The sequence below is a fragment of the Cetorhinus maximus genome, chromosome 2 (genome assembly GCF_964194155.1).
Source record: "Cetorhinus maximus chromosome 2, sCetMax3.hap1.1, whole genome shotgun sequence".
Taxonomy (NCBI): domain Eukaryota; kingdom Metazoa; phylum Chordata; class Chondrichthyes; order Lamniformes; family Cetorhinidae; genus Cetorhinus; species Cetorhinus maximus.
The window spans coordinates 28,367,798-28,392,356 of record NC_135880.1 but is presented as its reverse complement, the minus strand read 5'-3'; the positions used below and the strand labels follow the sequence as shown (position 1 = coordinate 28,392,356).

Below are 24,559 nucleotides of genomic sequence, written 5' to 3'. Positions count from 1 at the left end.
TTCTTTAATTATATCACAGTCCTTCTGCCTGATTTCCATACCCACGTCGTCCCTCTCACTTGTGAACACCGACACAAAGTATTCATTTAGAACCCTACCTAGGTCTTCTGGCTCCACACAGAAATTCCCACTATGGTCCTTAATGGGCCCTACTCTTTCCCTAGTTATCCTCTTAATGTATTTGTAAAATAACTTTGGATTTTCCTTTATTTTACCTGCCAGTGTTTTTTCATGCCCCCTTTTTGCTCTCCTAATTTTCTTTTTAAGTTCCCCCCCTACACATTCTATACTCCTCCAGGGTTTCCGCTGTTTTGAGCCCTCGGTATCTACCATAAGCCTCCCTTTTCCTCTTTATCCAATCCTGTATAACCCTCGACATCCAGGGTTCCCTGGATTTGTTGGTCCCACCCTTTGTCTTTACTGGAATATGTTGGTCCTGTACTCTCTCTGTTTCTTTCTTGAATGAGTCCCACTGCTGTGACGCAGATTTACCTAAAAGTAGCTGCTCTGGCCAAACCATATCTGATCTTATTAAAATCGGCCTTCCCCTAATTTAGAACTCTGATTTTTGGCTCATCCTTGTCCTTTTCCATAACAACCTTGAATCTAACATTATGATCACTATCTGCAAGATGCTCCCCCACTGATACCTCTACCACTTGCCCGGCTTCATTCCCTAAAATTAAGTCCAGGACCACCCCCTCTCTTGTAGGATCTTCTATGTACTGGCTTAAAAAGCTCTCCTGGATGCATTTTAAGAATTCCGCTCCCTCTAAACCTATCACACTATGACTAACCCAGTTAATGTTGGGGAAGTTGAAATCCCCCACTCTTACTACCCTATTATTTTTACACTTTTTACACTTAACACCATAACAGGTGTTAAGTGGTTCAAGAGAACCTGGAGCGTAAAAGAACATTTGGAGTGAAGAAAAACCAAATAACTAAATTATTTACACTTTCTGTACAAAGACACTTTCAAAAAAATAGTTTTGACAGTTGTTGTAGTTACACAGGAGTGTGTTGAGAAAACCATATGGAGACCCTCTGTAAAATGAATATCCAACATAACCTTCATGTGGCCGTTAAATTGGCTCCCCATTCAGCTTGAACCTTGCATAAAATGAATTATTAAGCATTTTAATTTGCTTCAGTGGTGCAGTCTAATAAAAAACAAAACTCGTTAAATCAAGCCATGCAAATGGTTATTTTATACAGTGTGCTACAACCTTATTGCACTTTATTTGAATCTATTGAAACCTTCAGCAGCCACTTTATCAAAATGAAAATATAAATGACTGCTGTTTTTATTATGAGAATGGGCCTCAGTCCCAACCTGCAAAAGAATACCCCACCGTTGCGACACTTGTCCATTTTCCCCATCAGTCCTCTTGCGTGCCTTCCTAAGAAAATGATTATTGGTACCAAACTGTGGAATTGAGTTTGGAATTGAGACCACCAGATCCATCACGTGCAATGCTTACAGCTACTGGACAAGGGAGTCTGTGATCTCACGTGTCTAAGCTAGATTTGACCCCATGTCCCAGAGTGAAAGACCAGTATCTTTCCTGCTTTCCCCTATGCATTCTAACCAATTTGAGGAGGTTCTTTAGCTTTGCTCCTTCCCCGTGGCAAAATACACCTATGACGTTTCTGCATCTGCAAGGAATTTAATCTTTGCTCTGCTCGCTATCTGGCATCCTTGCTTTGGCTTCATGGATTTTGCTTTCTTCTGCCTCACAGTGCCTAATTCACATCACCAGTAGAGGCCACTGCTGCATCAGATTTTACAGAGAGTTAACTTTTCAACTGCATATCCATCAACCTGTGTGTTGAAAGGGTGGAATTCTGGTCACTGTTTGGGGCTGCCGCATGGCTTCCTGCAGTCATGGCAAATCAGGTGGCATTTTGTTGTAGTTGACAATTTGGACGTCTTGTCGATCACTGCCACTGTTCTCAGCAGGACATCCAGGTTAAAGGTTTTGGTCAGCTGTGAAATGTGGCTAATTGTCCTTTCTGATGAGTTTTTTGAAAAGCAAAGCAAAAACTGTTGGGAGCTTCACAATCAACAGTCTGAGGATACATTCTCAGTTTGCTTGTTTATTGTTTAGCTCTGTAAAATGATTAGTACAGAGTAAATTCCCCTCTAACCGCTTGGTTGAAATTATAGCAGAGGGCCAGAATTTGCTTAGCAAAACAACAGCGAGTTTAATATTGCTCACTGTTATCAATGTGTAAATTGTCAAACATTTTGTGGCAAGAGAAGGGGCATGAGTCATTGATCACCACAAATTGATGGACAAATTGTGTCTCATCCTTAACCCACCCACCCGTCCGCCACAACTGTTTGCTTCAAGAAATTGCTGTATTTGCACATTAATTACTGATTTAAGGTCTGTTTTCTAGCAGTGTATGTGTACTACAAGATTTATGTACATTTAATGTCACTGAACTTCTCGGGCCCAGAAAGGGAACAATTGATGCAGTGGAGTCTCATTTCTGCTGGCAGTAAATTTTTCAGAGATTATTTAAATTTAAAACTTAACATTTTGGATTTTTTTTTTCTTTCTTTTCCTTTTTGGTTCTCTTTTTTTCTCTGTTTCTTAATCCAATCATTCTGACGCTCTTTTTATTTTGATTTCTGATTTGATTTTAATTGCTCCACCAATGGCAGCCAGGCCTTCAGCTACCTAAATCCTAAACCCTGGAATTTCCTCTTTACACCTCTCCACCTCTCTTTCCTCCTTCAGGATGCTCCTTAACACCTACCTCTTTGATCAAGCTTTTGGACATCTGCCTTAATATCTCCTTGTGTGGCTTGGTGTCAAATTTTGCTTCATAATAAACCTAGAAATGTTAAAGGTGCTATCTAAATAAAAGTTGGTGCTGACACTAGTTCACCCTATTTCCTTCTCCACCATTTCTCTGCTTCTTTCTTAATCCCTAAATCTCATTGGCTAAAATAATAACCAGTCATTATTGGCCTCCTTGTCCAAGGTCTCATATGCACTGTTAACCCCATTGCACTTTTATCAGATCATAATCCAAGCAATTTACAGAGCAAAATATTTTCAAGGTGAAGTGTGGAAACTAGCTAACTAACTGGGTGCATTGCAAGTTTTTTTTATTTTTTGACAGGATATGGGCGTCGCTGGCTAGACCAGTATTTGTTGCCCATCCCTGATTGGCCTTGCGAAGCTGGTGGTGAGCTGCGTTCTTGAACCGCTGCAGTCCATGTGGTGTAGGTACCTCCCACTCCAACAAATTCTGGGCCAGTGGCTTTGGTGAAATTATGAGACCTTCTTCCATAACCGTAGGTTTTTTTTTATTTGATCCTGGGATGTGAGTGTCACTGGTAAGGTCAACATTTGTTGCCCACCCCTAATTTCCTTTGCAAAGATGGTGAAGAACTGCTGTTTTGTACCACTGCAGTCCATATGATGTAGGCACTTCCACTGTGCTGTTAGAAAAGGAGTACCAGGATTTTGAATCAGCAGCAGTGAAGGGAATTACAATATAGTTCCAAGTTAGGATGGTGTGTGACTTAGAAGGGAACTTGCAGGTGGTGATGTTCCCTTGTGTCTGCTGCTCTTGTCCTTGTAGGTGCTTGAGGTTGTGGGTTTGGAAGATGCTGTTGAAGGAACCTTGGCGAGTTGCTGTAGTGCATCTTGTAGATCGTACACACTGTTCCACTGTGTGTCAGTGGCAGAGGGAGTGAATGCTTGTTTAAGGTGGTGGCTGAGGTGCCAATCAAGTGGGTTGCTTTGTCCTGGATGCCGCCGATCTTGAGTGTTGTTGGAGCTGCACTCATCCAGGCAAGTGGGGATTATTCCATCACACTCCTGACTTGTGTCTTGTAGATGGTGGACAGACTTTGGGGAGGCAGGAGGTGAGTTACTCGCTGCAGAATTCTTAGCCTTTGTAGGCACAATATTTATATGGCTGACCCAGTTAAGTTTCTGGCCGATGGTAAGCCCACTTCTCCAGGATGTTGCTGGTGGAGATTCAGCAATGGTAATGCCATTAATTGTCATGGGAAGATGGTTAGATTCTCTCTTGTTGGAGATGGTCATTGCCTGGAACATATGTGATGCGAATGTCACTTATCGGCCCAAGCCTGGATATTGTCCAGGTCTTGGACATGGCCTGCTTCAGCATCTGAGGAGTCGTGAATGGTGCTGAACGTTGTTCAATCATCAGCGAAAATTCCCACTTCTGACCTTATGATGGAAAGAAGGTCATTGATGAAGCAGCTGAAGATGGATGGGCCAAGGACACTAACCTGAGGAACTCCCGCAGCATTATGCTGGGGTTATGATGATTTGTCTTCAACAACCACAACCTGCTTTGTTTGTGCTGGGTATGGCTCTAACCCATGGAAAGTTTTCCCCTGATTCCCATTGTTTTCAGTTTTGCTAGGGCTCCTTGATGCTACACTCTAGATGTATATCTAATCTGTAAATGACTACAGAAGTTACTTTATTTGCCATTGCCCCCCCACCTCTTAGTGAGAGAGCAGGACATCTAAACCAGTTGCACTGTGGAAGCTTAGAGTACCTGGTTAAGCATTGTAATGCTACCTCTAGGTCCCCCTCTCAGCAGCTTTAGAAATAGGGAAACCCTAGTTACTGACATGAATGCCAGCCCACTTTCCTTCTCCTCCCCGGTTACAATTTTAAATAGCAAATTTGTGGAAAATGCAATTAGAGAAAATCCAGAAAGTGCTCTTAATTTTAAGCACTTACTTAACATCTCATTGGAATAAAATGTTTTGAATTGCAGCTGCTTCACAGTTTTCATTTTCCTCTATCATCCTCCAGCTGTTTGCCTGGTGCTTGTCATTGTTAAGTTGCTCTTGCTTTCCTTTTCACACTGGCACACCGTGCAATAAGGTTTAGCAGCCTCACACAGTTCTTTTAGATTCTCTGGTGGAATAAAACTGCAGAGATAGATGGAGCTACCATCTCTGTTGGAAATCACTTGGGATTTTTTTCCGTGAAGAGATAAAACTGCATTAATGTTAATGGCTTGTTATAAATGTTGCAAGACATTGAAAAATGATATCTACTTTTTCTAGGCTGCCTTAAAATGTCATTAGTAGTTACTTTTACGAAAAGAGTCGGGGCCTTCCTGTCTTCTGAGCTGGGTGTGTGTATTTGTATATATTTTTTTGTTGTTGGCTTCTTCGCAGCCACAATCCTCGGGAGATTTCAGCGGTTGCAGCACTCAACTGCTGATGAAGACACTTGAATCTATCGGAGCTGACACTCAGACTTCCCCGACAGGGAGAGAGTTGCCATGTCTGTGGGAAGCAGAGTAAACTCTTGGGGGAAGAGGAGAAAGAAAGACGAAACACTGCACATTGAAGGCTTTAACAGACAATATGTTAAAAACAAAATGGCCACTGCATTTTGGATAAAATGGGAGCCAGAGATAGTGGGGAGGGTAATTTATGCATCCAGGCAGTAACCCTAAGGTTCTTGCTTATCTTGAAAAGTGAGGGGGAGTGTGAGGAAAGAGTGCTTTACTGAGCTTAGTCTTATTTTTAGCATTCAAACTACAGCACAACATCTTTTGGACAGTATACTTGGAGGTCATGATTCCTGCCACAAAATGGAACGTGCGCCACCAGTGGCAGAAAACAAATGGTGTGTTGAGCAGACCTATAAATGTTAGTAATAAAATAAAAGTGAAATACTGTGGATGCTAGAAATCTAAAATAAAAATGAAGTGCTGGATAAACTCAGCAGGCCTGGCAGCATCTGTGGAGAGAAACAGGCTGGGAATTTCCTTTCCGGGGCCTAAGTTCCGTGGCGGGAGCAGAAACCGCGAGTGTTTCCAGCCACAAAGCCCGGTGGGAGTTCACGCCGAATCGCACAATGCTGGGCTCATTAATTATGCAGTTGGGTGTTCCCTGATGTATTGCATGGTGGGGCAGGCTGGATGATGAGCGCTCTGCCGTCATATCTGGGCACCCGGACATCAACTTCTCCTGCTGAGGGCTGACCTTTTGCTTTAGAAGAGCCTGTTGGCCTCGGCTGCTTTTGCCTACCACCTAATGTCATCTTGGACATTGGTGATGGAACTGTAAACATTGGTCATCTACCCACCTCTTCCGATATCTAAGGATAGCTTGCAGAGATCAGAGGTAAAGAAACCTTGGACTTGAATTGCTTTGGCTGGTGATGTTTATTTTTGGTTGCCCATGTGGTAATGTGTTTTGATCATCATAAAGAAGGACAAACAGCCTGCTAAAAAACCTCTACCTCGCAGAGGCTGAGCGTCAACTCGCAGACACTTCCTCCTACCTCCCCTGGACCATGACCCCGCCACTGAACATCAAGCCATTGTTTCCAGGACTGTTACTGACCTCATCTCCTCTGGAGATCTTCCTTCCACAGCTTCCAACCTCATAGTCTCCCAACCTTGGACGCCCGCTTCTACATCCTACTTAAAATCCACAAACAGGACTAACCCGGCAGACCGATTGTGTCAGCCTGTTCCTGCCCCACGGAACTCATTTCTTGCTATCTTGACTCCATTCTCTCTCCCCTTGTCCAGTCCCTTCCCACCTACATCCGTGATTCCTCTGACATCCTACATCATATCAACAATTTCCAGTTCCCTGGCCGCAACCGCCTCCTCACCATGGATGTCCAATCCCTCTACACTTCCATCCCCCACCGGGATTGTCTGATGGCTCTCCACTTCTTCCTCGAACAGAGGCCCGAACAATCCCCATCCACCACTACTCTCCTCCGTCTGGCTGAACTTGTTCTCACACTGAACAATTTCTCCTTAAACTCCTCTCACTTCCTCCAAATAAAAGGTGTGGCTATGGGTGCCCGCACAGGCCCCAGTTATGCCTGTTTCTTTATGGGGTATGTGGAACATTCCTTGTTCCAGTCCTACTCCGGCCCCCTCCCACAACACTTTCTCCAGTACATCGATGATTGCTTCAGTGCTGCTTCATGCTCTCGTCTGGAAAAATTTGTTAATTTTGCTTCCAATTTCCACCCCTCCATCATTTTCACATGGTCCATCTCTGACACTTCCCTTCCCTTCCTTGACCTCTCTGTCTCAATTTCTGGTGATAGACTGTCCACCAATATTCATTACAAGCCTACTGACTCCAAACAGCTACCTCGTCTACAGCTCCTCACACCCCGCTTCCTGTAAGGACTCCATCCCATTCTCTCAGTTCCTTCGCCTCTGTCGCATCTGTTCTGATGATGCCACTTTCAAAAACAGGTCCTCTGACATGTCTTCCTTCTTCCTTAACCAAGGTTTTCCACCCACGGTGGTTGACAGGGCACTCAACTGTGTCTGGCCCATCTCCCGCACATCCGCCCTCACACCTTCCTTTCCCTCCCAGAACCATGATAGTGTCCCCCTTGTCCTCACATCACCCCACCAGCCTCCGCATTCAAAGGATCATCCTCCGCCATTTCCGCCAACTCTAGCATGATGCCACTGCCAAACACATCTTCCCTTCACCCCCCCTGGTGGCATTCCGCAGGGATCGTTCCCTCCGGGACACCCTGATCCACTTCTCCATCACCCCTTACACCTCAACCCCCTCCCACGGCACCTTCCCATGCAACCACAGAAGGTGCAACACCTGCCCTTTTACTTCCCCTCTCCTCATCGTCCAAGGGCCCAAACACTCCTTTCAAGTGAAACAGCATTTCACTTGCACTTCCCTCAATTTAGCCTACTGCATTCATTGCTCCCAATGCGGTTTCCTCTACATTGGAGAGACCAAACGCAGACTGGGTGACCACTTCGCAGAACACCTTCGGTCTGTCCGCAAGCATGACCCAGACCTCCCTGTCGCTTGCCATTTCAACACTCCACCCTGCTCTCATGCCCACATGGCCTGCTGCATTGTTCCAGTGAAGCTCAACGCAAACTGGAGGAACAGCACCTCATCTTCCAGCTAGGCACTTTACAGCCTTCCGGACTGAATATTGAGTTCAGCAATTTTAGATCATGAACTCTCTCCTCCATCCCCACCCCCTTTCCGATCCCCCTTTTTTTTCCAATAATTTATGTAGATTTTTCTTTTCCCACCTATTTCCATTATTTTTAAATGTATTTCCATCCATTGTTTTATCTCTACCTTTTAGCCTATTTCGATCCCTTCCCTTCACCCCACCCCACCCCCACTAGGGCTATCTGTACCTTGCTTGCCCTGCTTTCTACACTTAATTAGCACATTCCTTAGATAATATCACCACCTTCAACACCTCTTCGTCCTTTTGTCTATGACATCTTTTGGCTATCTCCACCTATCACTGGCCCTCTATCCAGCTGTACCTGTCCCACCTCCCCCTTCCCTTAAACCAGCTTATATTTCACCTCATTTCTATTTTTACTTAGTTCTGTTGAAGAGTCAGATGGACTCGAAACATTAACTGTGTTCCTCTCCGCAGATGCTGCCAGACCTGCTGAGGTTTTCCAGGTATTTTTATTTTTGTTTTGGATTTCCAGCATCCGCAGTTTTTTGCTTTTATCTGCTAAAAAATATGTTTATGATATAGGCTGAGATGTTAAAGCATTAGGACTACTGATCCAAGTGTATTATAATCTGGCCAGGTAAACTCTTGGTGACTACATCAGAATTGTTTCTAAGCGGTTGTTATCCTATGTAAATGATGGAACAAATCGTCTGCTTACTAAAAAGCAGGATGGAAAATGGGATGTTTTTTTAGGTTGCCTTCTTTTGCTGTTTATGGTATCTTCTGAGCCTCTTGATCTCTAACAAGAATGTAAGGAACTGGTTATTTAATCCCAACTCTGACAGAAATTCCTCCTCTTCAAAGGTTGTGTGGAAGCACAAGGCCAGATGAGGATTAATTGGAATGCTAGCTGCTTTGCATATGCATCTTATTTTTAATTCTCTTATGACTTATTATTCTCTCCTCTAGTTTGTCACGCAGAATTAAATGCGATTCTGAACAAGAACTCTGCTGATGTTAAGGGATGCACGATATATGTGGCCTTGTTCCCCTGTAATGAATGTGCTAAACTCATCATCCAGTCAGGTAAGGATTTGCAATTGTTCCAACTTCGATTTGCTGCATTTATATACCAGCATGTAGCTCAATATCAAATTACAGAGCAAGTATTTTTTTAAACTGGTACCCTTTGGTCCAAATTAATCATACAATCAGTTGTGCAAAAAATTATCCCTTGCTGTCGCTGAGCAGTGTCAGGTTCCCAGTGACTAATTGCTCTATGCGCGACTCTTAACATGTTTTTAATTTAAATCAGCAACCTTCTAAAACATGGGCTGCCAAATAAGAACTCAAACCGTGCGCATAATTAATGTCAGGTTCTTGCACTTTAAAGACCCTGAGCACACATTTGAAAGATTAATGGAGAAACTATAGTCGGAAACAGATTCCATTGGCAGATTACCATTTTCTGCTCCATTAAAAACGTTGGTAAAGCAGAGAAGATGTGGTTACTCACCCCACCCCAGCCATTATAATCACCTCATCCTGAAAGTTTTGGTTGTTGCTGGGGTAGGACTTCCTTTGGGTAACTGACCCAAGCAGCTATTCTTAACGTGTGAGCCTTGACTTGCGATTGCTACAGGGTTATTAAACTGCGATGGGCATCAGCCATTGAGCCTGATCCTCTCATCGCACGCACTTTGCAGCACGTGGCCACCAGATAGTGGGGAGGAGAACCTTGACTGACCCCATTTCTTTTAATCTCCCATGGTTCAAGGGCACTGTGGTTCATTGTATTGCACCTAGTGTCAGCCTGGCTAAAGTTGGCTGAGTTGTTTGCAGTCCAGGCATCAAAGCAGCAGCATCCCTGATTTGAAATGGCCCGCTGTCTTGCCAGGTGGTGCATTTTACCCACTGTACCATTTGGAACTAAGTTGTGGCATTAAAAAGTACAATCTCTGTGTCTGCTGTTAGCCAATTTTCCGTTACTGAAAGAACGCATAAATAAACTCTGGCCTACTGCACTCCCAATGGGAAGCTACACTCGAAGGATAAAGAATGGGCCCTCTGGCCTTGCAGCCTTATCTCAGATCAAACCTTCAAACACTTCTGCCCACTGGGAGTGCAGCATCAGTGAAGCTGATTGTGCACTGAAGTTCAGAAGCTAATTTATTGAGAAATGTCTTCCCCTGTAATGGTTTTAAAGTTTGAAGAATCCTTGACATTTACCGTTGATTGCGAACTGATGTTGGATAAGGATTTGCAGAGGTAATGATTGAGGCTATTAATCTACTGCTGCATTCACATTGTTCAGTTATATGCCCAAGTGTCAGAGCAATTTACATCTAACAAGCAGGCTTCCATAAAAGTGAATGGATAATATCTTTGCTTAAATGTTGTAGACACTTGCAATGACTTAACTGGTTAAGGAAATAAGTAGCTGAACCATAAAAACAATGACACTCAATCCCTAGTCTATGCTGCCTGAGCTCGTTGATCTCAGCAGGGCTAGTGGCTGGGTTACTTTAATTGGCACCTGCCCCTGAATTAGGAGAGGACCGTTAGTCAGGGTTCCCTTTCTCAATTTGCTATACAGTTAATCTGGTTGGTAGCGTGCGTGTGGACACTGGTTAAGACAGTGTTAGGTCCTTCAGTATTGCTAGCTGCAATTGTATAGTCCACTGACATTTACTGTCCAGGCTTGTGCACAAATAACAACTTCCTGAGCAAGTTACTGTTTGCTGCCAATGGATGCCATATCCCAGCAAGGAATCGAGGGAGGAGAGAAAATGTTTGATGATCTTTGCCAGGAAAAGGGAGAGGGATCATGGTACTTTGATATAAGATACTAAGTGGAATAAAAACAGTTAATACAGATTACCACGTCAAATTAAGTCGCAGCTGCAAGACATTGAGGCACAGGTGCAAAGTGTTAAGACGCAAGTTCAGGACTAATATGAGAAATATAATTTCTTCACCTCAGTTGCTCCTTTGTCTAGTGTAGTTACGTGGAGTCCACAGCATGGCAACAGGCCATTTGGTCCATCTGGGCTGTGCCACTGTTTATGCTACACAGGAGGCTTCTTCCACCCATTTTTATCCAGCCCAATCACCACGCCCTTCTGTTCCTTTTTCCCTTATGTGCTTATCTAGATTCTGCTTAAATGCATCTATGCTGTTCAACTCATCTAGTGCTTCTGGTAGCACGCCCCACGTTCTTTCCATTTCGAATAAAAAAGCATCTTCCTAATTCTCCTTTGGGTTTATTAGTGACTATTTTATAATTATGTTTCGGACTTCCCTACAGATGGAAATATTTTCTCTGTGTCACCAAGCCACATCAAGAGATATTATAGCTGATGACCAAAAGTTTGGTCAAAGGTAGGTTTTAAGGAGTGTCTTAAAGGACGGAAGAGAGGCAGAGAGGTTAAGAGAGGGAATTCCAGAAGTTAAGGCCTTGGCAGCTGAAGGCAATGGTGGTGTGACTGAAATCAGGCATGCTCAGAGGCCAGAAATGGGCGAGCATAGATATCTTGGAGGGGGTGGATTGTAGGGCTGAAGGAGATTATAGACAGGTGGGGAGATGGGGGTGGGGTGGGTCATGAGGCCATTTGAAAACCAAGGTAAGAATTTTAATATGGAGACGCTGTTTAACCGGGAGCCAATGTAGGTCAGCGAACACAGGAGTGATGGGTGAACTAGGCTTGGTGCAAGTTAGGATTCAGGCAGAAAAATTACCTCCGATTTACATGGGTAGAACTTGGGAGGCCACCCAGGAATGCATCGGAATGGTCACATCTAGTTTATAGATTAATTTGATTTCACATTTATTCGTCATTTCTGATTATTTATGTATGGCAGATACTTTGCCTAAAGGATGTTATCCTCTTAATACTTAGATTAATGATAAGTTAAACACTTAACTATCATTGTGATCCTCCTGATAGGCTGTGCTGCTACTACCTCTGACAACCCCTGTCATCTGCCAGTCGTAGACTCCCAGTAGGTGCTGCTGCTGCCACCTCTCACACTTGTTTAAATATCACTGTAGTTCTCCCAATAAACTGTGCTAAAGTGGAGACTAAACTCCAGAAATACTCAAGAGGCATTTAGATGCTGTGATGGAACTGGGGACCAGGAGTATTGCAGATATCCATGGAAGAATGAGGCAGATGGGCTGACTGGCCTCTCTCACCTGCATTGGCAGGCTGTTGGTAAACCCTTGTGTGGTGAAAATTTCTAATCTATGAGTAAAAGTTGGTTAGGCAGCTGGGATTGTGACCACACAGTTGTAACTCCTAGTATTAGTGGAGTTCTGAGCGATGTGTTAATTTGTTTCTCTGTGATGAAATCTATATTTTGGGGATTTTTTTTGTCTGTGTGCGCGCATTTTAGGTGTGGAGCCACAGTTACTTTGCATCTGTAGGGGTGACCTTTGGTTGACTGGGGATTGTAACGTTTAGGGTACAGAATGTGCCAAGGGTTGATACATTCCTACCTAGGAAAAGGGGCGGAATCATGTTGGGAGATATTAACGGGTCATACAGTTCCATTCAAGGCGCAAAGTGAACAGCAGTCCGTAGGAAGCAGACAGAGAGGAGAGTCAACTCCATGCAGCTGAAGTGCTGCCATTTGCTCGGTGCTGCTAAGAGCTGGGGCTCATGGAAACCCAGAAGCAGTTGTTGGCAGCAGCATGGCTGAGAATCTGGGACCGTGCCTGTGTTTAGATACGGGAGTGTCGTCTGGCCAGCACAGGGTGGAATGCTGTCTCAGTAGGACATCAGCTCAACTGGAAAAGAAGACTAAAAAGGCTCGACCTGGAAGCACATTCGAGAGAAATCTGGAATAGTGTGCCTTTTGGGTTAAGGTTGTACCCGTGGAACTCGGGTAGAGTAGAGCTGCTGTTGGCTGGGGATCAGATTAGCTCTTTGAAAGAGAGAGAGAGAGAAGCAGAAATCCCTTCGGAGGAAGACAGGGTTTTAAAGAATTTTTGTGATTCCCTGGCATTCGTGTGGGTTGCTGAGAAAATTCGGGGGACCTGTCTTGGTTGTGTCTGCTGTTTAATGTGCAGCTTGTGGTGTGTTCGACCACAGTTTGCCTGTTCGTTTACCGCATGTTAATTCTATATGTTCGAGTGTACAATAGAGTATAGACTGTTTGCTTGGTTGGTTTTTGCATAGTAAATTTTTTTCTGTTCGTTTGAAATTGTGAAATCTTGTGCCTTTATTTGCTTAGTGAGTAACTGGGGTTTCAAATTTCGTCTACTTGAACAGAAAAGATTATTGGTCCCTAACCAGATTGTAACAAATATTGGAGTCTCGTGCAGGACCATAACAAGATATGGGAGCCGGGTATGGGATTGTAACATTCAAATCAGTTAAGTTTCAATTGAGAAGCAAACAAATAATTGTAATGGACATGCCCTATTGTAGGCTATTGGCGACTTCTCAGCTTCCCGGCTCCTAATCCCAGCTGTTTTCAAGTTGAGTAGCTGCTTTATTTGATACTTTACCCGATTCTTTTGGATTGAGTTCCATGCTTTTTATTTCTATATGCTTTTTTTTTCCCCAAAAAAAAAGAAACAGAAGATGGAACACTGTGGGCAGTGAAAGGTCATGAGGAAGCTATCGGATATTATTGCAAGCATGCTGCTGAAAGATGGGAGATAGAGTGGGAATCAATAAATAACACAGGCGTTGAGATGCTTGCTCTGACCCTGTGTATTCAGGGGAGTGTGAAATGAGCAGCATTTTCACTGCTCTGCCACTGTGCCTGTGATCAGCACAGTTGTCTCTTGAGGACAGGTGCCAAGAACAGTAAGTGTAGTTTCAAAAAGCAATTGCACATTAGCTGTGTAAGGCATAACTATATTTTTTAGCTAAATATTTTCTTTCTAGCATAACAGTTATAGGATCTAAAATAAATTATTGTGTTTAAAAACAATTTTTAATTGGCCCTTTCATGTAAGACATGGTGTTGCCACGAATAGCACACATTTCTTAAATCAAATGAGAAGGCTGCTAGTTGGTGTATAACCTATCACCTTCCAGTTTTCTTCCATGTTTTTCCTGATGGTATTGCTTCACGTTGGATTGTGAACATATAAAAATGACAAGCAGAAAACCAGCTGGTATATCAAACCTTGCCCCACATTAATAATTTCTGCAGCATCATGACCAGATGCTCCTCACCAACAGTCATGTAATCTACCGAGAGCTTCCTTAAAAATAACTGAGCCAATAAAAGTGGGTGGTAAACTGCTTCCGCAGATGCCACCCTCTGAAGCCACCTGATGCAGCTGGGCGGTGTCCACACTGTAGCCTTGATAGTGACTGACCACTGCGATGCCCAGTCATCTCTGTCAGCTGCGACTCAGCCGGTAGCATTTTCACTTACGATTCGAAGGTTGTTGGTTCAAGGCCTACTCCAGAGACTTGAGCACGAATTTAGGCTGCGCTCCAGCACAGCACAGAGGGAGTAGTATTGCACTGCCTGTGGTACCGTCTTTCGGGTAAGATGTTAAACCAAGGTCCCGTCTACCCTCTCAGGTGGATGTAAAAGACTCCATTACACTATTACAAAGTGGAGTGGGAAAATTATCCTTGGTGTCCTGACCGATATCTATCCCTCAATCTACATCACAAAAGCAGATTATTTGATCCTTATTACATTGCTGTTTGTGGGAACTTGCTGTATGCGGATTGTCTGTTGCGTTTCCTACATTGCAACAGTGACCACACCTCAAAAGCATTTTATTGGCTGTAATGTGCCTTGGAACGTCCTGAGGTCGTGAAAGGGGCTGTATCAATGCAAGTCTTTTTTCTTTCTTGACAGTATCACTATGTGCACTTTCCAGGAGATGAAGGATAGTAGCGCGAATTGGAAACCATGGTTGTTTCTCGCCCATTCCCACTCCCATATCTCCCCTCCTCCCCTTGGCCAGGCACCCCCAGGCCATTTAAAGCACTCTTGTAGACAACCAAGCTGAGACCAGCTAATTTGACACTGTCTGGGGATAGAACCTGGAACCTTTCTGCTTAGTTGCACAGTGCATTTGGCTCCACAGCACATTTAATGACCTGAGGTTTACAGAGAACAGGAATATATATCTTTTATAATAAAAACAGAAAGTACTGGAATTCTCAGCAGGCCTGGCAGCCTCTATGGAGAGAGAAAAACAGAGTTAACAGGTGGAATTTTTTGTTTTGGACGCCAAGTGCGGTGGCGGGCGGGAAAATGGCACGGTTCCCGCTAGGTGGCGGGGTGGGTTTTTGCGCCCAATCTTCTGCCTTTCAGCTTATTAATTATGCATCAGCGAGGAGCTTGTCGAATCTTTTGGTGGGGTGGGCAGCGATTCATCCACCCTGCAATTACCTCTTGGGGTCGAAAGTCCTGGTGTCATATTTAAATGGCACCTGCACACACTTTCACTCACTGCAGCCCAGGTGTATTGGGAACTTCTTTGCAATGGCAGACAAAAAAAACGAACCCATCTGGTCCACAGTTCAGTGAGGACTCCCTGGAGTTTCTCATCCAGGAAAGGTGGGAGGTCCTCTTCCCTTGGGATGGGAGCAGGAAGCCCTCCCACTGGACCTTGGTGGCCTTGGAGGAAGTTGCCAGGAAGGTCAGTGCCTATGCCAACCAAAAAAGGACTGCCCTGCAGTGCAGGAAGAGAATGAATGATATGTTCCACTCTGGCAGTGACTCTACTCACTCCAAACTCACACTCTCTTAAGGGTATCAGGCAGTCTAAGGGTTAGAGTCCACAGGGATGTCACACACTACCAGCAGATGGGACAGCAGCACTGATTGTCAGCCAGTTGCTTTAACACCAACATCTCATGTAAGATCCTGCACAAACAGCATCTTTAGCAGTTACAGGGGAGGGCTTAGCACGCACAGCAGGCATGCATGCTTCTAAACTGCTCTTTCATCCATAGTGCTCACAGTCAATCCATCTGTCAGTATGCAGGACAGGATAGCCCACAACAAAAGGGAGAGACAACACTGGAGATGGTAACCTGTAATTGTGGGACTTCTCCACCTTGGAGGAGGAGGAGGAGGAGAATGCTGAGTTGTCTGTTGAGGACAAAGATCGTTCCTTCATGGAAGGCAAGATCCACCTCCCAGAACAAGTCAGTGAGGATGCATCCAGTATACATCAGCAACATGCAGACACTGAGTGTGCCTGCCTAGCCAATCACTATTTGCCTCTTCCCTTTGTTCCAGATACCAGCAAGAAAAGGCGGAGGAAGAGGCCCCCAGCCTGTGCCTCAGCCCCTGCCCACCTTAGATGAGGTGGCTGAGGATCCATTTATAGAAAATTTGTCAATGCACCCTCCACCAGCGCAGATATACACACCCAAGTGGGTCTTAGTTCTAGAGTAGGTTCGGGTTCACAATCTTCACGGATCTGTGTCCACAGCAGGTAAAGGTGGTGGCAGCCGAGGTCTCTGATAGTCGGTGGACAGTTGGAGACTAGGCCGCTGCTGAGTCCAAGGATGAGCCTCTGCATTCAACCCACAGAGAAATGTTGAAGATGCAGAGACAGGCAGGGGAACATGAGGCATTGAAGTGGATGATCAGCCATGATTGTATTGAATGGTGGAGCAGGCTTAATGGGCTGAATGGCCTCCACTTGCTCTTATGTTCCTATCAGACAAAATTGTGAGAGGCTGTCATCAGACTCGAATGAAGGATAGAGGAGTCCGTCTACATTCTGTCTGATGTCGTGGCTGCAGCATGCAAGTGCATCAAAGTCTCCATTGGGAGGGTGGTGATTACCTTGGAGATCCAGATCCATAAAGCGCACCGTTTCTGCCGGATTTGCGCTCGGACCCACACTCCATGGCTCTAGACATGGGTGCATTCCAGCAGTGGCTAGGCGAGAGGGGGACGGAGCTCCTTGACCTATCTCCAGGTGCTCCCTAGGGTGCTGTGCCTTCCAAGGATGACCCCCTTGTTAGGGGTGAAGGCAACTTATGCTTCCCGCTTCTCATCTTGTGATTGTTGACTTTTTGTGAGATGTTCAGGATGACAATGAAGGTCTTATTGTCTCTCCTACGTCAAGGCGTCAGGAGAACTTGTGCTCGCAGCAGCTTGTCTTCACCTTATTCCTCTTGGAATCTTGTTGCTATGAGTTTGTCATGGGCATGTCTTCCACATGCACGTACAATGGCGCCCTCATTTGGCTCATCTGGACCCTCGCCCTCCTCGAAATCATCCCCTTCAATGTCCTCCTCTTAAGAGACGTGTAGCTCCTCCATGTCTCCATGTGGCAACTCATCTCCCCCTTTGCAGTGCTAGGTTGTACAGGGTGCAGCAAACAATGATGGTGCGGGATACCTTCTGTGGTGAATACTGAAGAGCCCCACCTGATTGGTCCAAACATCTGAAATGCATCTTTAAGAAGTTAACAGTCTGTTCCATTGTGGCTGAATGTGCGGCATTGTATCTCTGTTAAGGTGCACTCTGTGGATGACGAACGGGCGTCATTAGACACACCTTTAAGGGATAGCCCTTATCACCCAGGAGCCAACCCTCTTTGCGCTGAGGGCCCTCATAGACCTGTGACACCCGCAAGTGACTCAAGATGTAAGAGTCGTGGGAGCTGCAATGGTACCTAGCACAATCATACATGATCTACTTGGTGTGATCACAGATCAGCAGGACATTGAGAGCGAAATCCTTTTCTATTAATGAATCGCACTGGTTGTTGCCAGGAAGCTCTCAAGGGCACTTTACAGTTGATGATGCCCTGCACTTGCAGGAAGCCTGAGAGCACAGCGAATCCCACAGCTCTGGCAGCCTGGTGTGCTTCATCCATGCTGAACTGCACGTAATGGTGAGCTTCATTGAAAAGGACATTGGCCACAAATGCCTTCTGCATTTATGTGTAGCCAGTTGTGAGATTCCACAGAGGTCCCCATTGGAGCTCTAGAAGGATCCACTGGAAAAAATGTTGGGGGTAGTGGTAACCTTGAGAGCAACTGTCATTAGATGGCCTCCCATTCCATGCGGTGTCAGATCTTCACCGAGATTGTGACAGATATGAGCCACCACATACCAACTCAAGCGAAGGCATCTGCGACACTGTCTTTTGCTCATCTTGAGGTGTGAAATGCATTTTCTGTAGACCCCTGGTTGGGCCAAACGTCTCAGTCGATTGAGTACTCTTGTACTCAATCCTCTAGAAATAAAGGCCCACATTCCATTTGCCTTCCTAATTGCTTGCTACACCTGCATGCTAACTTTGTGTTCCTTGTACGAGTACACCTGAGGTCACTTTGACCTTTCCCCCGGATTTGGTCACAAAAATCCAGAGCATGCTCGTTGACTTGTCTGGGACAAAAGGTTGCACTGGGTCGCTGCTGATGTTCTAAGTCTTCCGCTTAGGGAGGGCGGTCAAGTGCTGGTGTGCCTAGGCACCCAAGTGGCGACTTTCCGCCTTCAGGCCCTGCAGCGATACCTTTACGTCGAGTTCCTTCCGAGATGGTGTGCCCTGGCGCCGTATTTCTTCCGCCAGGTGCATGGCCTGAGTTATGACGTGCCGCTCCTGTTTGTAGACCTGAGGGACCATCGTGGCTCCTTGCAGGCGTTGCCCGTCTTTTACCAGGACCTGATCAAAGTCTGGAACATGGTCACCTCTCGACGTAGCTCTCCTCTGTCAGAAGTAGCGGCTATCATCAGAGAGCCGCTGCTCAGGAATCCACACTTCTGCCCTTTCCAGTGGCTGGCAGAGAGGAGGGCGGTGGCTACCGGGGTGACCAGGATCAGGGATGTGCTGAGTGGCGGAGGCGTGATGTTTCCGCAGGAATTGGTACATTGCATGTCCATGGACGTCCGGCTCACGGCCAATGCCATTTAAGACCTTAGAACGGGCGTGCTCGGCCCCGATGTCATTCTGGGTCTCGAGGTGGCGCAGGTGCGCTGTGGTCTTCTGTCCGAGCGTACCCTTGTTCGGACAGAATTCCATGTTGGCCCCAAGCCTGAACCCTCCCTTGGGAGCTGGTGCCCCGCAACCTGAGTCACCCCGTGGAAATACCCTCCGTGCCCTTTAGCATGGTACAGAGGGGTTTCCTATATGGGCTGCTGCTGCACACCCTTCACATCCTTGACCTCGCCTGCCACCTGGACACGCCCTGACATGCCTTGTTGCCGTCCAGCAGTGAAGGTCCCTAATGGAGGGCCCTCTACAGGGGGTGTCCTCCCATTTTCCATTGGGGACCTGGGATGGAGGGTGCTGCACGCAGCAGTCCTATACAACTGTAGGATGTGCTGGTTCACAGACTCCCAAGGTGCCTACATTTTTTGGGGCCTTGTGGAGTCTGTTGACCACACGTATGTAAGTTGTCGTAGGCTGCACCCCCTATTTAGTTACTTGAAAAACCTTTTGCTTCTGTTTTGTTTGCACTTCAGTCCCATGCTTCTGATCTACAGGCACTCGGTGCAGAGGGGGGCCGGGAGGGAGGAGGACCTCTTTGTGAACCTGCTCCTGGGCCTGGCCAAGTTGGCCATTAACAGGTCCAGGCAGCAGGCTATCGAGGGTGTTGTCTGACCTGACTGTCTGCCCCTTTTCTGCGGCTACGTTCGCGGCCGGGTATCCATAGAGAGGGAGCACGCTGTGTCTGCCGACACTGTCGAGGCCTTCCATGCTTGGTGGGCACTGCGGGGACTGGGGTGTTTTACCGACCCTCTTAATCACATTTTGGTTTAATGTTTGTAAGTTTCCTTTAAATTTTGTCTTTGTTTCTGCAGTTTCCCTTTAAGGGGCTGCTTTTTAATTTGTCCCCAATTTTGTTAATTTAGTTTATTTGGGTGACTCAAAAAGAGTTACACCAGAGTCCCTCTGAATATCGACATTTACAAGTTTCATGCCTTTTAAAAGATAAGCTGCTTTTCTATCCCAACTACCAAAATGAATGACCTCACGTGCCCCATGTTATATTCCATCAACCACCTTGTTGCCCACTCACTTAACCAGTCGATCTCTTTGCAACCTCTTTCTATCCTCCTCACAGCTTACATCCTACCTAGCTTTGAATTGCCAGCAAATTTAGATATATTACTCTCAGCCTCTTCATCTAAGCCATTAATATAGATTGTAAATAGCTGAGGCCCCAGCACTGACCCTTGCGGCACTCCATCAATCGCAGCCTGCCAATTTGAAAATGCCTCGTTTATCCCTACTCTTTACTTCCTGTCTCTTAACCAATTGTATGTCCATACTAATTACACCTGACTCCAAGATTTTCTGTGCCCACTGGCTTTGGGCATGTTCGGTGGCATGAGTGGACCATATGGTGAGAAGGCCAAAAATCGGTTTCACGATGTCGTGAAACCAGTTTGTGATCGTCTGCTCCCCCCACCAATGGCGGACGGTGTTTCCCACCATTGGACGTTGGGAACCTCATTGTAATACATCAGCATATCATTATAAGGCCAGCCCGCCGGAATCATGTCCACCCCGCTGGATCATCCACGCACGTAGGAGTGATTGCATACCGACATATTTCACAACAGCTTATAAAAGGCGTGCACTTGGCGGGCTGCACTTTGAGAGGAACTTGGAGGTAAGTACACAGTAACTTTGTGGAGTGCTCGCCCGGGACACCTGTTGGACTTTAAGGTAGAGGTGCTTTGGGGGGCCAAGGGCTTCCCTGCGGTTGAGGTGACTTGGCAGGGGGCGGGGGATGCAAGGGTTCCCCTGCAGTTGAAGGTAGCGCACAAGCACATGCAAGGTGGGAGGGTGGGGGGTGGGCGAGGGGAGAGACCACACATTAATGAAACCTTGTATAAAGCGACCATTACTCTGCAGCTGAGACAGTTCAGGCGCAGCCACGTTGATATTGCAGTCGGGCCTCTAGCTTATCTGCCCACTCAAGCAACACAGAGGCATCAAAGTGCTACCAAGTGCTCCAGAGCTTTTCACCCTTCGGGCACAGACTGCAAAGTAATGAGTGTTTTAGTGTTCTGCAGAACAGTTGGATGACTGGGCACATTGTACAATCTTCTTGCTAAAGCTGACTGTGGAGCGGCCACTGCTGGAGGCACTCACAGCCCTTTGCAATGTCGTCATCCCAGTTTGGACCAGTCTCCCCCATGGTTCAAGCTAACAGTGCAGTCTTGCAGCGCGGGTTAGGAGAATACCTGTGCCTGAGCTGAGAGCACAGTATGCAGTACAATGGGCAAAGCTGTCGCCAATCGGTCGGGTGGAGTGGGGCAGAGGTGGTGGGGTTTCAGGCATCCATGCAGTGCATTAATCTCTGGTCATCCAAGTGATGGCCAGCATTCTCCGCGATGTGTTAAGAGCCTTCAGACTTAACCAGGACAGGTTCTTAGTACACCCATGCTAATCATGTGTCTCTCTCTTTCGTCCTGCAGGAGGAGTACATTAGGATCATGGAGCCTGTTGACCTCGCTATATGCCTCGTGGCTTACAGAGAGTGAAGACGGCGGAGAAGAGAGAGACTGAGGTGCTTGGCTGCTAAGAGGGAGGAGCAACACCCTGTGGAAGAAGGGGCAGCTGGGGCTCCCGCACATGCCACCGAGGAGCCATAGTGAGCTATCACTGATCGGCGCCTAGCTAAACCCCAGAGTCTATAAACGTCGCCTTTCATTTCTGCAGATGACCGAGAACCAGTGTCGCCGAAGACTGCGCATGTCCAGGGAACTGGTCGGTCACATCTACCAGCTACTGCAGGATTTGAGGCCACGGGGACATGGAGGGCATCCACCACCAGTGGCCGTGAAAGTGACAGCGGCGCTCAATTTCTATGCCAGTGGCTGCTTTCAGGGCTCCACAGGTGACCTCTGTGGGATATCACAAGCCTCCAACCACAAATGCAACTGTGAGATCACAGATGCCATCTTCGTGAGGGTACACAACTTTGTGCATTTCAGCTGTGACCAGGACAGCCAGGATGTAAGAGCAATTGGATTTGCCCAGATCTCAGGTTTCTCACAGTTGCAGGGTGCCATCGACTGCACTCACGTGGTGCTCATATCTCCGTCGCAACACACGGTGAACTGTGTCAACTGCAAAGGATTCCATTCGCTGAATGTGCAGCTGGTGTGCGACCACCACAAACTCATCCTGCAGGTATGCGCACGGTTTCCAGGGAGTGTGCATGACTCCTACATTCTCAGTTGGTCACAGATCCCTGAAGTCCAAAAACGATGTCACGCATCGTCTGCTGTGCCCTTTGCAGCGCCAGGTTGTAATGGGGAGAGGAGCTGTACGAAGAAGAGATGGAGGAACTGGAGGTCTCCTCCGACAGGGATGAGGGTGAGGAGTTCCTTGAAGGCGACAATGACTGGGATGAGGCCCTTGCACTGACCAGACGAGGCAGGCGCGCTCGAGAGGCCCTCATAGCTGCGAGATTTGTGGAGGATGATGACAACATGCAGTGAGGACACGCCATAGATCTTCACATAGCCTCTGAGAGTGTGACTCCTGTCCGGCCAAGGGCAGCTCGCTTACGCTCTGTGATCAGGGTCACATCAGTGAGACTCAGCCATGAAACTTTAGAAGCACCTGATCCTTTGTCAGCCTTCAGCATCTGACCTCTTCAGGAGCACAGCATCACTGGTCACAGATGCTGAAGAGGTGGTGGCCAGCCCCACCTTAAAGGTGCTGAGAGCACACAGAGAGAATGACGGGAACTCTGTGACGCCTGCCCACGGCATTCTGGCAGCAATGACAAGCACCGTCGAGGTGCAGGCATCAGTAATGTGTCCAGTGAGCGTGAGGCCGGACCATCACTTTGGTCTGAAGGCTGCACAAAGCACAGGGAGGAGGGTCTGGACTGAAACACCTGCCCCTAGCTTGTGCAGAAAGGTTCCATGTCTGAGCGACACGAACACTGCTCATCAGAACAAGGAGCCATAGGCAGGGAGACATTCTTGGGAGTTTATTGACAATAGTGAACAGAATGTACAAGTGATTAACACCCAGGCTGTGCTAACAAAAGAGTTACATCATCTTAACTTCCCTAACACTGCCACTATCTCCTGGTGCTCCCCGGACATCCACGGCAGAGATGGAGGCAGCCTGTAGACTGCTATGTCCCATCTGTGATGATTTTGGCGGGTGTCCTCTGGAGGGCCGAGACCTGATGGGCTCCGGCTTACTTTTGGGGTCCCGCTGTGTGGCAGTGGCACCCTCCTTGGCCTGTGGAGCTGGAGCTGCTGAGGTCACAAGAAGAGGGGATTCGGATGGGCCGGACCCTCCCGGAGTCACCTGGATGGATGGCCCTGGGGGGGGCACACCTGCTGGAGGCCAACTATGGCATCAGTGATGGCGTTGACCCCATGCAGCAGTGCAAGAGTGACATCCTGGGCAGAGATCTCCATAGCGGCTGCCATCCTGCCAGTGTTGTCCTTGGTGCATTAGCATGCCGGCGCTATCACCTCAACCTGAAGGCGGACAGACTCTTCTATCATGCCTTGCAATCTGAGGGGTGCAGTGGCCACCCCTTCCTGACGTTCCCGAGCTTGCCTTTGCAGCTCCAGCAACTGTAACTTGACCAGGTCCAGATGCTCATTATTTATCTCGGACTCAGCAAATTTCTTGCCTCCAGCAGTCCGCTGAGTGCTGGACACCTGGGAAGTCCATGCCGCCACCTGCTGTCGATCAGACAATGTGATGTGCTCACCAGGTTGTGATCCCGAGGCTATTGTAAAGCTAAGCCCCACCGCTGTGTGTGTCCATGCACTGGTGGAGGGTGTTGGTGAGAGCTGTGATGGGCCTTCAAGGAGGGTGCCTCCAAATTCCTCTTCAGAGAAAGCCTCGGGATTTGATTGGAGGCCATGGGTCGTGGATTCCGTTGGCTGTTTCCCAGATGTGCCTGCGGAAGCAAGGGGAGATAATTAGTGTATGGCAGTGGCCTGTGAAACAGGACACATCACTCACGGCATGGTTGTTTGGTGGATGTTACATTGCTGGGTCCTCACTTAGTAGAGCACCATCGACCTCACTGCCAACACAGGTACGGTCCAGATTGTTGCCAGCCAGCTGAATGGCTCTGTTTTCAAAGTCGGTGAGGACCTTGATTTTAGGCATTCCTCCACCGGTCTGCAACCTTTCCTTCTCATGTGCCAGCTGTCCTGCATGAATAGAGATAGAGAGAGTGTAAGCAGGTCGCCTGCCAGGCCATTTGATAAGTATGCCTGGCATGTGTGGGTGGTGATGACGGGTTAGGACAATGAAGGTGTGTGTGAGAGTGAATGGTTATGTCCCTTGAACTGGCAGTGAGTGAGGGCCCTGTGGACATGTGATGGGTTTGTGAGTGTGTGAGTTGAGAGTGATGAAAAGAGTGACTTACCCTGGCACTGGGCGGATGTCCTCTTTTGAAGGGCGTTGGCGCTGACCACTGTTGCCACTGCCTCCCAAGCCTAGCTAGTCATGACGCTGCCCGTCCTGCGGCCAGAGAGGAGGTAGAGGACATCGTGGCAGGCCTCCACTGTGTCCAAAAGGTGCTCCAGTGATGCATCATTAAAATTGGGGGCTGCTGCCTTTTTGCCTTTCGTGGACATCCTCACTGCAGAAGCCCTGGGCTGGAAGTATGGAGATGTGTGCTCATGGCTGGACTTTAAAT

At 47.1% G+C, this 24,559-nt stretch overlaps 1 protein-coding gene across 1 annotated transcript in view; it reads left to right on the top strand.

Moving 5' to 3' along the window:
- Window positions 1-24,559, top strand: part of dctd (dCMP deaminase) — a 56,400-nt gene that overhangs the window by 14,091 nt on the left and 17,750 nt on the right. Inside the window, exon 4 of the mRNA XM_078561837.1 lies at window positions 8,931-9,047. Coding sequence (XP_078417963.1) covers window positions 8,931-9,047 — 117 coding nt within the window. The remainder of the gene's footprint in view (window positions 1-8,930; window positions 9,048-24,559) is intronic.